The following is a 13,468-nucleotide window of genomic DNA, read 5'->3' on the forward strand; positions in this document are numbered from 1 at the left end:
CACTTTTGGTGCCTGTGTGCACGCTTACAAGTAGGAGACCTGCGCACCTCAGGGGGTGGTTGTTGATGGGTTGCCAGCTGTGCGGTGTCTCATGGTACATGAGTAGAATGTGTTACGTTGTTCGTATGTCCTATCTGTCCTGCTTCACGCTACAGGGGGGCGAGCTGCATCCGCATTGTGGTGCCCAATGTGTTTTTGTCCTTAACCCCCGGAGACCCGCAGGCCTCCTACTTATGTACCCACATGCCAGGGGCACGCATGCACCGACTGCGGTAAGGAGAGTGAGCCGAGTGCGCGAGGCATCCACGAGGCGGCATCCTACAATTTAATGTAATTGGTGTGTATACTTATAGCTGTGTGTGAAAAATCGTATGAAAACAGGCACTATGCAAGTGGGGTAGGAACAATAAAGAATTATGTGGAAAATATAGATCATGAAATGAAAACAATAAATAAATGATTGGCAGTCATTTTTAAATTATACAGCTTTAACACGATTATACAATACAGTGAACGAAGTGCCCGTACAAGCACCGAAACATCATATTTGTCGTTGTGAGGTCGATCAAAAGATTTTGCACTTGCTATATTATGATTTTACTTGGTCAGATCGTTCCGTGCCAAACCAATCACTACATATGCAACGAAATACAAGGCTAGTACAATAAGAAACAATATTTTCACCCGACATGGTAAAATGCATACATCTGTAATAGTAGTAGAAAAAATGGAACAAAAACACGAACAGAAAGAAAAAAATTAGCAGTTCTGTAAAGTGGCCAAAAAATACTGCCAATACTTTTAAAACAAAAGCGTGGAATGTGACAGGCATTGAAGTGCACTGCCTTGCGAACATTGTAGATGGAAAAGTTATACAGTAGAGCTAATATTGTGGCTAGAACAACTCCCAAAAATATAAACACAAATGCTGAAAGTGCTGACACCAAAAGCGCACCTATTCGAGGAACTAAACTGGCCCACAGGAAGCCCTGTAGAGGCTGTAAGCCAATCAGTGATTGTTACTAAAGCCAAGCTTGGTCAAGCTAACCTGCAGAACATATGCACCCCCACACAAGTCACTACCTAGAGAGCAGGAGCGATTCCTCCGAGCTCTACAGGTTAACACATTCCCCCAACCAACCAGAAACCACCTCATAGCCCCTACACAATTCTCTCCGCAATGCCGCTTCTGCGCAGAGCCCGGGTCCCTCAGGCACATAGTAGGGGGCTGCAGAGAGGCACCACTCAATCCTCCGAACCCTTACCACACCAACGAGCTTTGGGAGAGAGCCTTGGCCAGCTCTGACCTCAAAGATCAGCAACGGCTGATTGCGAGGGCCCAGGACGCGGCCCGAGCTCAAGGCATTCTGGAATGAGGATGCCTCTCCGAAGCTGCATTTACACATTAAAGATGTTTATTCTCTTTCTCTCTCTCTTCGTCAACACAGTTGGTTCAACATAACGGGTCGTTCCTGGCGCTTATCGAGCTTGCCAGCATGAGTGAAACACCTTCCCTCTATTATCAAGAGCTCCTACAATGACGCACTCGACCGTTATCCAACGTTTACCTAGATTACGGAGTTATTTTAGATGGCCAGCTCTGACATCCCTGGGGCAATTTAGTGTGAAATGTTATTGACTGCACAATTGATTAGGCCAAACCATCTGATACCGAGGGATGTACATTTCAATCTTTCAAGTGAAAGCCAAGAAATATTTTATCAGCAGATTACCAAACTCGTAGTATTGTTGAATGAGTATAATAGGTATGATATTGTTCTTTTTTCTATCTATTCGTTTCACTGCTCTAAGTGATATTTTTCCAGATTGCGTGTTCCACATAAGCTACTATACAGTGTTGTTTCCTGACAGTTGTATTTTGCCATTATTCCTAATTATTACCCTTTGTATGAGGTTAGTTGCTCATGCTTGCCACAATCCTACTAACCCCCATTTGCTTCCTGTTAGGAGGTCCCCCCGATAGTTCTTACTACAGGACCTCTGCATGGTGGTGGTGGTGACAACTTTATTTACAGAGAATTAATTTCTGTGCCTGGGCCTCAGGGTGGCTGCACTCTGGAAGTGAACCCTTGGGCCCAGGCAGCAATGGCTAGCTGCTTTTCCAGTTCGGGGGCTCTGATGAGCTCTTTGAAATTTGAAGGAGCTGGCAGGAGAGATTGGGAGGGGGGCGGGAGCCCTTGCATCCTCTGGATGTGTTTTTATACTCCACCTGTGTTTTATGTATCGTACTAATAAAAATAAAGAAATGTATCGTACTTTCTTACAATTAGGAAATTATGCAGCACACGTTTAATTGCAAGACGCAAGTAGCCAATGAGGGCATTCTCATAGGAAGCTTAGCATGCAGTAAAGACGAGGGACAAAGAAAGTTCCACACAACACATGCGCTCGTGTTGTGAGCACTAGTGTTCTGCGTCACTTTCTTCGTTCCTTGTCCTTGCTACACTTTACAGTTTTACAGTGTAAGCTGTTATGGGCTCATTCCAATAGCTGTTTCGGTTCACGATGGTGTCTGCCGCCGTTGTCCGGTGACCATAACCGATATCGCCGGAAATGCGAAAAAAAAAATACCCGTTTTCCGCCGAGATCGAACTCGGGCCTGCTACGCGAGGGTTAGATACTCTACCACTGAGTCACGCAAGCACTTGCTATCGGGTAGTGGGAAAATGTCCCATAAACGCGCCCTAGGCAGGCGCGCAGACGACGAGATACAATTCAGATGAGGTGCGTAATCAACGCGATCCCATGCCTCCGCCAGTATGGTGGCGCCATCTAGTTAAGACGCCTGCAAACACAGTGTGCCCGACATGTAAGTTGCATATAGCAGTTGCATGCTGCATGTAACTGGACCTGGTTAACTCAAGCAGGCTAGCTGACTATTTCTCACCAGCCTGTTTCGAAGATTCCAATAAACTATCATCATCATAATCATCAACAATGTACCATGCCACGGGTCAAGGGACGCGAGATGTGCGCTACGTATTCTGGATACCTCTTCAGTACACGTTATGGTGTCTCCTCGCAAGATACGAGCCGCTACTGAAGAAGCAAATCGTAGAGCTACATGCGCGGCTACAACCAGGCATCATCGGGCTCGGCAGACTGCTGTGCAGAGAGCATTACAAGCTGCAGCTCGCCGTCGACGCCAGGCGGGCAGTTGAGATTGTTCTTGTCAAAACGAGGCGAATAGACTTTGCCGCAAAGAACTTGTTGTTCGCAGTGCCGCAATTGGAGCTACTCTTTAGCCGCTCCACCAGCTTATGCTGCGACTGCGCTGCGTGTGCCGCGCAGGCCTGCAACCTTTTTTTTAAGAGAATGAAATACAAACTAGCTCACCTTCTGTAAGGCCGCATGATTGTTTTGTATATTGCCCAGGTGTTTTGTCTACGGAGCAGGGGTTCACTCCCCTACGCGTCCGGGTGGTGGCCATCTCTGTTTTGAGGGGTCAGAAGACCAGCGCGGTGTTGGCTGATGGGCTGCGGTGGGCCGCGATGCGAGCCAGGGGGGTGAAGGGGGGGCGCGGATGCGTGGATTGTGCGCACTGAGTTGGCATCCCGCCGACGGTCATAATAGGTCCACGCACATGAACCTTGAGTGGGTCTGCTATGCGCGGTGCTGTGGTGCTGGCTGCCGGGTTCCGTGCTGGCTAGGGACGCAGCCGGGGTTTAGAGTGACCATGTGTTGCGTGTACAGAGCGGGGGTCCACTCTCCTACGCGTCCGGGCGGCAGTCACTTGGACCTTGTTCTTGGAGTGCCGAGAAGGTCCCGCGTGGTGTTAAGTGAGGGCTTACGGTGCACGCTGTAGAGGCGCACCACGCATGCGAGGAACACATTCGGAGAACGGGAAACACCGAGTTCGGATGCCACCGACGGTCATTATTTTTTCACGTGGACAAACCTTGAGTGTGGCTGCGGGACGCAAAGTTGTGGCACCGACTCCCGAGTCCTTTCTTTGTTGGCTAGAGACGCCACTGAGATTTAAAATGGCCTAGCAATAAATCGTGCATGCCTGCTGTGTTTCACCCAGGCCGTCACTGACTACGCGGAAATATGAAAGGGAAATGGAGTTGTAGGAAAAGGGAAAACAGTTTTGATTTTAAAGATGTTTACTTTTAACAGTAAGCCTATTCCTTTGGGTGGTGGTTTAACAAACTTTTGACTCTCATTGGCAATTGCATCTGGGGGTCGGGCCAGCGGCCCTAACGCCCTTTTTCTTTGTCTGTTTGAGCTATAATAATCCAGACGATATCCGGTCACTCAGTCTGGGCTGAAATCAGGATAGCTGATAGATTGATAAGGCTCCGTACAATGTATGTTAAAGGGAGCCTGGGCTGTAGTCAGATTTGCTGATAGATCAGTGAGGCACCGTACAGTAGTCTGGGATCGAACAGTCATTGAGACAGTCGAAGAGTGAGACATTGTTTCTCTATTCTTCAATTTGTAATTACGTTTTTTATCTGCCATGTATCAGTATAGATAAGTTTATTTATAAACATCTTGTTCATCTGGTATGCCTTGCTTCCTGTCTACGTTTGATCATCGCTCTCGATCACCACACAAGAGACTTCACGTTGCAGCAAAGAAAGCAGAAGAAGAACAAACCAACGAAACTTTGCTCCTTCCCATTCTATAGACCCTTTTCGTGGAGCTCTAGACAAACGAGATGGCGCTTTCGGCAACACACCGCACCCTGCGTATGCACGAATACAATACCACAACTGCTTCTGCATTGCTACTGTACAATCAGCTGTGGGAAACGCACCTGGGCACTCTTTGTGCCACTGGTGGTCGATGGGGTGGCGAGCCGATGCATTTTTGTATCACATGAATGTTAGAGCCTTCGTGAAGCATTGCGACTGCATTTGGCCTCTCAGTGATCAGACAGCGCTCACCCATGGTACAAAAAGCTCTGACTGTCATGCCGTCCGACTATCACATTTCAATCATTGAGCAATGTACCTTCAACGTCTCCCATAACGTCCTGGGGTAAGCAGCTGTCATCGTCCTCTGCACTGTAAAAACTATCACAAGAATATAACTATGAAGATAACTTTCAAGCATGTTGCTTACATTCTAGATTTGCCCTTATGACACACAACAAATATTCATGCTTTTAACTACCAAGTACTTTCTCGCAACGCTAAGAGTGTGACCACTTCACTTTCCGATAATCCCTTGGCTATCATAGAGGGCTTTCGTGGGTTTCTGTTTACTGACTTAACAAAGCTCCCCTTGTTAATTCTGAAGGATAACGAGATTGTGCGCACTGAGTTTGACCATTAATAAATTTAGCGCCAATTCAGTCCGTCGCCAGCACCGCTCTCATCACGTCTTTGTGAAGGTTTCCATGACATCGCTGCATTCGAATCATTCGTGTCGATTTGTAAATTACAACGGCTCCAATTATGGTCAACAGGAATGGCAAGGGCAGTTTTAGAGCTGAAATATACATGTCGACATAGACTTAGGCCAGTAAAACAGCGAGCGGTCGGTAATACGAAGCACAGAATCAACTTTCAGCGCAGCATACTGTTTCCTCTCAATTTTCTGGCCTTGTATTACAGCGCTGGCATTAACCATCAGCAAAAGATGGGTAGGCTACAACATCAGTAGCCACATCGACGCGACGAAACCTGCCTCCTAACAACGCACATCACAACAAAGCAATCTAACTGGCGACATGCGTCCCGGGCGGCCAAGAGAGAAGTTGTCATTCAGCCGCCGACGGACGGATGGCTTCACGGCAATGATCACAGCTGCCAACGATCCTCGTGGCTCCACAACGCGAAGTCTTTATTGCTCGATCGAGCCGGTACGCACGCTTGTCAACAGTGCCAAGCAGTACACTGACGACGAGCATACTTGCCTCGAACAGCTCGATTTCGCGATGGTCGATCTCCTCCACGAACGGCCCCGACCACTCGAGCGAGCCGCTGTGCAGGCTGTCGCTGCTGTCACCTGAATACGGGTCCATCGCGGCAGGCCTCGGACCGCGCTGTTAACGGGGCACAGCGGTCGGCCGCGGCCCCGCAGAACAAACCACGGCTTGCCGGTGCTGATAAACAAACACCACCAGCAGAGCTCCACCACCTTCACCACAACCACAACAATTAACCGATCAACAACAACCGAAACACGTGATAAGGTACATTGTTGCTATCTGGTGGCTACCGTGTACATCAAGCAGATGCGAAAAGTAAAGTTTACTATTTATAACGAACTGATAATGTGAATATCCCTCAGTTATTACAAATACAGCGCTTGCATAAAGTTTTCAAATGATAAAACGCTTTCAGAACTTTTTGATTAAACATCAAAAGAAGCGAGTCCAGCGAGAGAGCGGTGAGCCTGTTCAACCAATCGTAACAGCGCGAGTTGAAACGTAACGATCACGTGACAAGCCGCGTCTAACAACGGTGCCAGAATTTAAAAGTGCGTGTTGTCAGCTGCACGTTGTTGACTGTTTCGTGTGCATCTAAACATTACTATTTCCGCAGAGTTTCTAGTTTAGGCTTTCTTGCCCTGCCAAATTCTGTCTTTATGAATAGACGTCTTCGGTCGGCAGCGAAATGAGCCAGCGTGAGTGTTTCTTTCTTCTCGTGTTGTCTTTTTTGAAACCGCAGTGTCTTGCGCCTGCCGAAAACCACGCCCGCACTCATCTGTGCGTTGCGTTATTTAAACGATTTCTCGTACGTTACACTTATCCTCCGAAGGCTGTTAGTACACTGCCTATACTGATATTCTGGTTTCTGTAAAGTTTACAAGCTCAAGTGCCCCGAACGCTACCCTGTTCTTCATGTAAAGCATGCATGCATTGCAATATGTGGGAGCAGTCAAATTTTGAATATACACGTGTGTTAAAAATATTTTCTCTATGCCAAGGAAATTTTGACATTCTATTATTCTGTTTTCGTCCCCTGCGTCATTCCCTACGCTTTCGCGTGGCTCATGTAGCTTCGTAGCCCGAATGTTACTTAATATAGAGTGGATATTATGCCGGTAGAGCCGATCAGAAGTTTTGCCGGCATTTCGTCCCCCTTGGCTGTCTTCGCTCAGGCCGCGAGGGTAGTGAGAATTTGCGCGAACACTGCGTGTAAACAACTCTTAAACGCCTCTTTACATTTAATATAAATTGGTGGCGTCAGGACACCAAAGGGGCAACGGAGACACCAAAGTTGGAACCCAGACTGGTCCGTGGGTGGGTGACTCACCGAGGCCTGCCTGTGCCGGGTGTAAATAAGATCTTGTACAAGGTATATGTAAACTGGTAGCGAAGCTTCCATAGAAGCCCTTATGTCTAGAAAGCGGTGGCATGTTGCAGCCGGTAGTCATCTGTGTCGTCGGGACTTCTGTCTAAAAATTAAATATGACGTCACACACGGAAGTGGTGACATCTTATGCTGCTAGAGCTTTCAAAACCCACTTCACTTTTATTCACCTTGAATTGTGCACCTAATATGCATAACAAAACAAAAACATGTCTTTCAATGAATGGAAAACAGTATGGCCAACACACACTCGCAGAATAGCAAAATATGCAAGAATTTTTCATTGAATCCTTGAATCACTCGCAATTCTGTACGAGAATTATCAGACAAGAAAACTTTGCACCATGTTGTCATTTAGAAAGCATTTCAACCCACCAATTTTGCTGCCAGTTGTGCGCTTGGAGACTGTTATGGAGAATGAATGAACATAGTGTGAAGTTCCTTCGCGTAACACTCTGCATTCATTGTCACGGCAGGACACAGCACGTGGGACGCAGCAGCGTGAACATGCACAATAACAAAGTCTGCACTTGCACATCTTGCCAATAAATGCTGTGTGCTAGCTCAAGCAAAATTTGAACTGAAGTGCACGTCATGTCTTGAGCAAAGAAATGAAAAAAAAAAAAACTCTGGCCAAACCGCCGTGCTCAAGTGAGCAATGCTATTCTGCACAACGTAATAGCTATAAAAGGAGCTTGCACTGGCTAGATATCTCTTACACCGTAGCATTGGTCGGTAGGAGTCGCCAGAAGCAACGCATACATTTTAAAACAACAAAATGAAGATTTGCTGTTTTAGTACGCCAAAATTACCTGAAATGGAATTGTTACTTTATTTGGCAGTATTTTGATCAAACATTCTTGAACATTCTGTTACATAGCTTTTCTTGTTTAGGTATTTGTTCCTACTCTGCCGCACCTAGTCATGCTTCAGTCCTGCTGCACTACACGTCTCTGACAATAAGCCTTGGTGTGCTTTTTGCTCCGAACTTCGCTACCTATGTTGATCGACATTGTCTTGTATGCGAATACCCACTGGCATGCCCCAACGTACAGACCGCCCTGGTTCCAGCATTGATTCCCCCTTCTGCCCCGTGGTTTCCCTGGAGACTTGAGGCCTTCGTTTTACGGTATATCCGACTATGCCGGCAATAGTAACAAATAGTGTCAGCAAGCTGACAGCCTGCCGCTTAAATTAAAAATAAAACAATGATGGTGTAAGAAAAGGGGAAAACGCTGTGGGTGTTTGCAATATCCGGCATGTCCTGTGGCAATTCATGCACTGTATGTCAATTTCAATAAGTACATAGTCTGGCCGAAATACTTGGGGCTTGAAAAACTTTAGATTTAAAGTCGTTCGGTACTTCTGTGACCACTGTTTCTCGTGTTGAGAGTTCTTGCCAGCTGCTGTTAACACAAGCTTTCGACCTTTCAGCAAATTCCCTGCCTGGTGGTTCAAGTCGAATGGTAAGTCACATTTCGGAGTCTTCCTTTAACTGTCATGCACGTGAAATCTGCAGGCATTCCTGCGTGTGAAATGTCTTACATTTTGCAGCGTTCATTACAAACTCTTCCCAAATGCCACGACAGGATCACTAGCAATGAGGGCAAATCTTACATATGTTTTTGTGAAGTGGTTCGTTTGTGACATTCCAATAAGGGGTTCTTTAGCTGCCCTTGAATAGTTTATTCTATGATGAGTAACAACACTGTTTGTAAAACCGCCAATGTTTGGAAAAGGCAGGTGGTTGTAATCTACCTGCCAAGAAACAAAGCACGTGTAAAGGAATACATTCTGTCACCAACATGCAATTGTTCATTTAACTTCAATCATGGACATTGCGTGATTGCATTACGCAATCATGTTTTCATCATTACGCAATTATGTTTTCAATGAGACTGCTGTCACAGCAGAGCAGACAAGTCAATCACTATAGGGAAGTAATCTTTGATTGAATGTGGCTTCTGTAGGATTTCCCGAAAATATAGATAGTACATCAAAGGAGGAAAATGGGCTTCTCAGCTGTTTGCCGAGATCAGCGTATTTTTCATCAAAAGGAAGAGAATACATTAAGGCTATTAACAGTAACAGGTATTGAATGCTTAAAAACAAGTGGCTGAACACAAGCACTCGTGTTGTCATCTCTCTTCGTCCCCGTTGTTTCACTTGCTTTGTTTGTCGCTATATGCCGATAAGGCCGAGCCAATACCAATAAGACCAATAAGGATATACCAATATGGCCGAACACCAACCTTTGTCAGCACTACACTCTGTCCATATATCAGTGTTATACCGGGTGTTCTTAACATTAACGTCTTTAAAGGGCTCCTCACCAGCTTTGGCCATTTTAAATGTATACATTGCACTTGTCTATCACGATCGCATCTGCAAAGTTCTACAGCACAATGCAGCCACAAAAACAGCTGAAATTTCCAACCAAACGTCGCACCACTGTCTTATGGGGAGCCTAGGCGTCCAGCCAGAGTCGGGTCACACACACAAATGGCTTGACGTAAAATGACTGCTAGCCCCGTCACTCACCATGAATCGTGACTTCAGGTAATCATCCAATGTGGAATACACAACACAGCCATGCAGCACGAAACAGAGGCAAAAAAAATGGGGGGGAGGCAGGGCTCGGCGTGTGGACGTATGTGGTCCCTCGGCTTCAGTATAGAAGGCAGGGAAGAAGGAACACCACTTCCAGACGCTACTCGAAGCAAACGGAGAGTGTGTCTCTGTTGGCAGTGATGCTTGCCTGTTGGGGGCATGCTAACAGCACAGAAAATTTCTTCTGTCTGTTGCAATATTGAACTGATTTCGAAAATTATTTCTGTAAAACACTTTTCAGATGGCGTTTTACAAATTCCAGTGTATAATCAAAATTTTAAATTGCACGGGCTCTTTAAAAATTGTTTGTGGCCTATAGCACGAATCTGCTTATTGGGCTTTATATTACTTGAACAGGCAGGCCTTACTTACACCGAAAATAAAAATACCTAACTGACTAATTATATAGCTAATTTACTAATCAACTTCTAGAACTAATTACTTTAGCACATATATTGCAATAAATGAATCGAAGCCTGATTTCACGAGGCACATCCACATGGAAAGAACTAGCACCAGTTTTTAAGTGAGCAGTAACAATGTACTGTTATTTCACTTTTTTTTACCAAAATGCATTTTTATGCATTGAATTACTGGAACACCGATGCATTTCGTGACTATCTTTGGGAATACATCTCAAAATGAGGGTCATGATTAGTATTTGTTCCAAGTGGATATGACTGAAATCATCTACAATTCGTAAATTGAAATATGTGCCATGAAGTAATTAGTTTAAAAGTTCATTAAGAAAAGATTTAGTTCAATATATTCAGATTGCCCATGCAAATAATGTATGCCTCCGAGAGTGGTATTATTTAAAAACGCCAGCGGTATTATTTTTAAAATATGTCAACGATAAAGTATAAACCGCATTCACGTGATCTTGCGCGCGACAGCGACAAGCGACGACTTTGAGCGACGTCTCCCCGGTGTTGCCAGTATGAGGGCAGCAAATACTCGCCGAAACTGGCGTGACGCTTGCTTTATTAATTTAAGTGATGTGTTTTAGTGTAAAGAGCAGCATAAATATTTCTAAAGGTCATGCACTACATTATTATCCGTGCGGCAATCGGTAGTGCTTGACTGATGTATATCCAGTTCTGGCTTCGCACTATTGGCTAGTCGCTCATAGCACTTCCGGGCGATGAGCGACGAATTCTAGATTTCTAGAACCGAGCGATTGAGCGAAAAGACCGAGCGATCTGTTCGCGCGACTATCCGTTTCGTCGCTCGAAGTCGTCGCTCGTCGCCGTCGCGCACAAAATCACTCTCATGCAGTTTGGGCTTAACAGAACACCCCGTTGAGAGTTCATGTAACAAAACCTAACAAAACTGCAATTTCAAAGACCTGTATATTGCACAGTGGCCAGAATGTAATCAAATCAGCGAATATACATGTGTTAAGCTAGACGTGAGTAGTTCAAATGTTCTTGGTTCATTATGCTAATGGTGGAGCTGCCCTGATGTACATCGTCGGTCCATCTTGCTTGCTAGCTCCAGCTGATTGAGGCAAGCAAAAGCAGTGCATACGATTTAAACTAAGCTTTATTTGCAAACTTTTGTAAAGCATTTCAATATCTCCAACTGTTCTTCTCATAATTTGGTTCAGTAACATGATTGTCGTTGCTGTGGTTAGACAATAAGGATTGAAAAGCAAAATCGTCACAGCAGCGCTTCACCTTCAGCGAACTGTCTAGTGGCTTACAGCTTGGATCTCTCATTCAAATGATTAGGGGTGGGCTTCGACATTGCTATGTGAAAGTATGTGCAACTGCAAGTCTGCTCAATAGAGGCATACTCATTCATTTGATGTCTGCATGATGTCTGTGCAGGTCTTACTTGGCATGCAATGCATTGGGGCAAAATGAAAACTGGTCCAATTATTTTCCAACCTTTTGTGATCTTTTTTGGTGGGTACTCGGTGACCTAATCACTTTTGGTGCGAAAGGGTCAAATGGCTCATTGAGCAAAAAAGCTGGCGTCCGGCATCTGTAGCAGCCTAAACTCCCATTGGCTGCAATGCCACGACGGAGCAGAGTGGGAGAAAAGGGACTGCTCACACTAGCGCACCAGGTGCTGCGTCCGGCATCGCTGTGACGCCATCACCCTCACTCTTGGAAGCCTGTGTTATCCACGCTTTCCTTGGCCGCGCAAGCGCTTGCCTGCGTTATAACTGCGCATTGGTAAAGCGAAATCTAAACGCGCTATCTTGCCCGTGAGGAGTTCATAACTCTAAGGACCGCTCAGTGGTGTTCAGTTGGACATTAATGCTTTCGCATTCACAACTCGTAAGAAGTGCTTAGGTGCCCTCAGATTTTTGTCGTTGAGCACCTTCTACACGTTTCTAGCTCTTAAACATAATGTTGCTTTTACTTTTAGAAAATGATTTGTGACGACATTATGAAGTTCTTAAAAGGCCTTTCTTTTTTATGATACTTGCTGCGGGTCATAGCTACAGACTATTGTTCGATAATAATAATCCTTGAGGGCGGCACTTCAGTTCATACTGAAATACATATAAAACTGTAACACTACAAATGTTGGTACTACCTTGATGAAAGGAATTGATCACTAAATATGCTTGTCTGCCAACTCTTATGATTTTATCATAATGTGCTAAATTTTAAAGGGTTGTTTACCATTGTCATATTGACACCAATGACTGTTATTTCTTATTTCCATTTAGTTCAGAACACAGGTGATCTCAAAGGAATACAAACATAGTCGACACTGTTTGTTAAAGCGGAATTTTTCAGACCCACTCGATCGTTAAAGCCTACTCGCAGCAGCGCAAGCGTCGTAAAACAGCGCTTAATGGCAACTGAAATTTTAGATGCTGTTACATAAATATTTTATGGACATAGAATATTTTTATTTATCTGCGGTGCATATAATTCTGCAAAAATAAAGCAGGGTGCTTGCTCACAGGTTGCATACTGAACGAAATGTGCAAATACTTTAAAGCAGTCAACATCTTGAGTTATAAACCTTCTAGCCCTGTATAATTGGCTTTGAATGCAATATTATTCAAAATTTGGCTTACGCAGGTTCGAGTGCATGTTGTCAAATATGTAAGTGGGTTCTCATTGTTTTTTTTCTGTAAGACTAGAAACGATATGAAAGAACGACAAGCCAGGAAGAGGTGTCAATTCTTTTATCCTATTAGAATAAGCATGCATAATGGCAATTTTGTGTCTATTTTTGTAAGCTGATTTTAGTGCATGCATGTGTTTGTGCATAATTGCAGCTTCATTTAAAGGATGCTCATTCCTCTCCCATCCTTTGGAGTTTTGCACACCGTAATGAGTAGGAATCAATTAGGCCAGCCGCAAGTACTAGTGATGTTTTAAATTTTCTGCAGGCAGGTACAGTGCGCAAGCTGCGCTCGCCCACCAAGCGGCCAGCAGTGCCGGGCTTCGGTGGCCTTCGAAGAAGCGTCAGCACCACAGCCATCAAAGAGAACCAGGTGAGCTTATTGCATTTTAATTACATCCAGAGGTAACTTTGCCTACTATATACTGTTATGTACTAAGGGTGAAGAACCTGTCACTGTAAAAAGTGAGAGTTAC

General features: G+C 44.9%; 2 protein-coding genes across 2 annotated transcripts in view; one reads left to right on the top strand and one right to left on the bottom strand.

The window, feature by feature from the left end:
- LOC119461765 (mitogen-activated protein kinase kinase kinase 7) overlaps positions 1-6,134 on the bottom strand; it is a 72,757-nt gene extending 66,623 nt beyond the window's left edge. The window contains exon 1 of the mRNA XM_037723144.2: positions 5,888-6,134. Within this exon, the coding sequence (XP_037579072.1) occupies positions 5,888-5,995 (108 nt within the window). The 5' untranslated portion in view covers positions 5,996-6,134. The remainder of the gene's footprint in view (positions 1-5,887) is intronic.
- A 290-nt stretch (positions 6,135-6,424) lies between these two features.
- LOC119461763 (kinesin-like protein KIFC1) overlaps positions 6,425-13,468 on the top strand; it is a 75,156-nt gene continuing 68,112 nt past the window's right edge. The window contains exons 1-3 of the mRNA XM_037723141.2: positions 6,425-6,600; positions 8,724-8,755; positions 13,261-13,365. Of these exons, the coding sequence (XP_037579069.1) occupies positions 6,591-6,600; positions 8,724-8,755; positions 13,261-13,365 (147 nt within the window). The 5' untranslated portion in view covers positions 6,425-6,590. The remainder of the gene's footprint in view (positions 6,601-8,723; positions 8,756-13,260; positions 13,366-13,468) is intronic.

This window comes from Dermacentor silvarum, chromosome 8 (genome assembly GCF_013339745.2).
Source record: "Dermacentor silvarum isolate Dsil-2018 chromosome 8, BIME_Dsil_1.4, whole genome shotgun sequence".
Lineage (NCBI taxonomy): Eukaryota > Metazoa > Arthropoda > Arachnida > Ixodida > Ixodidae > Dermacentor > Dermacentor silvarum.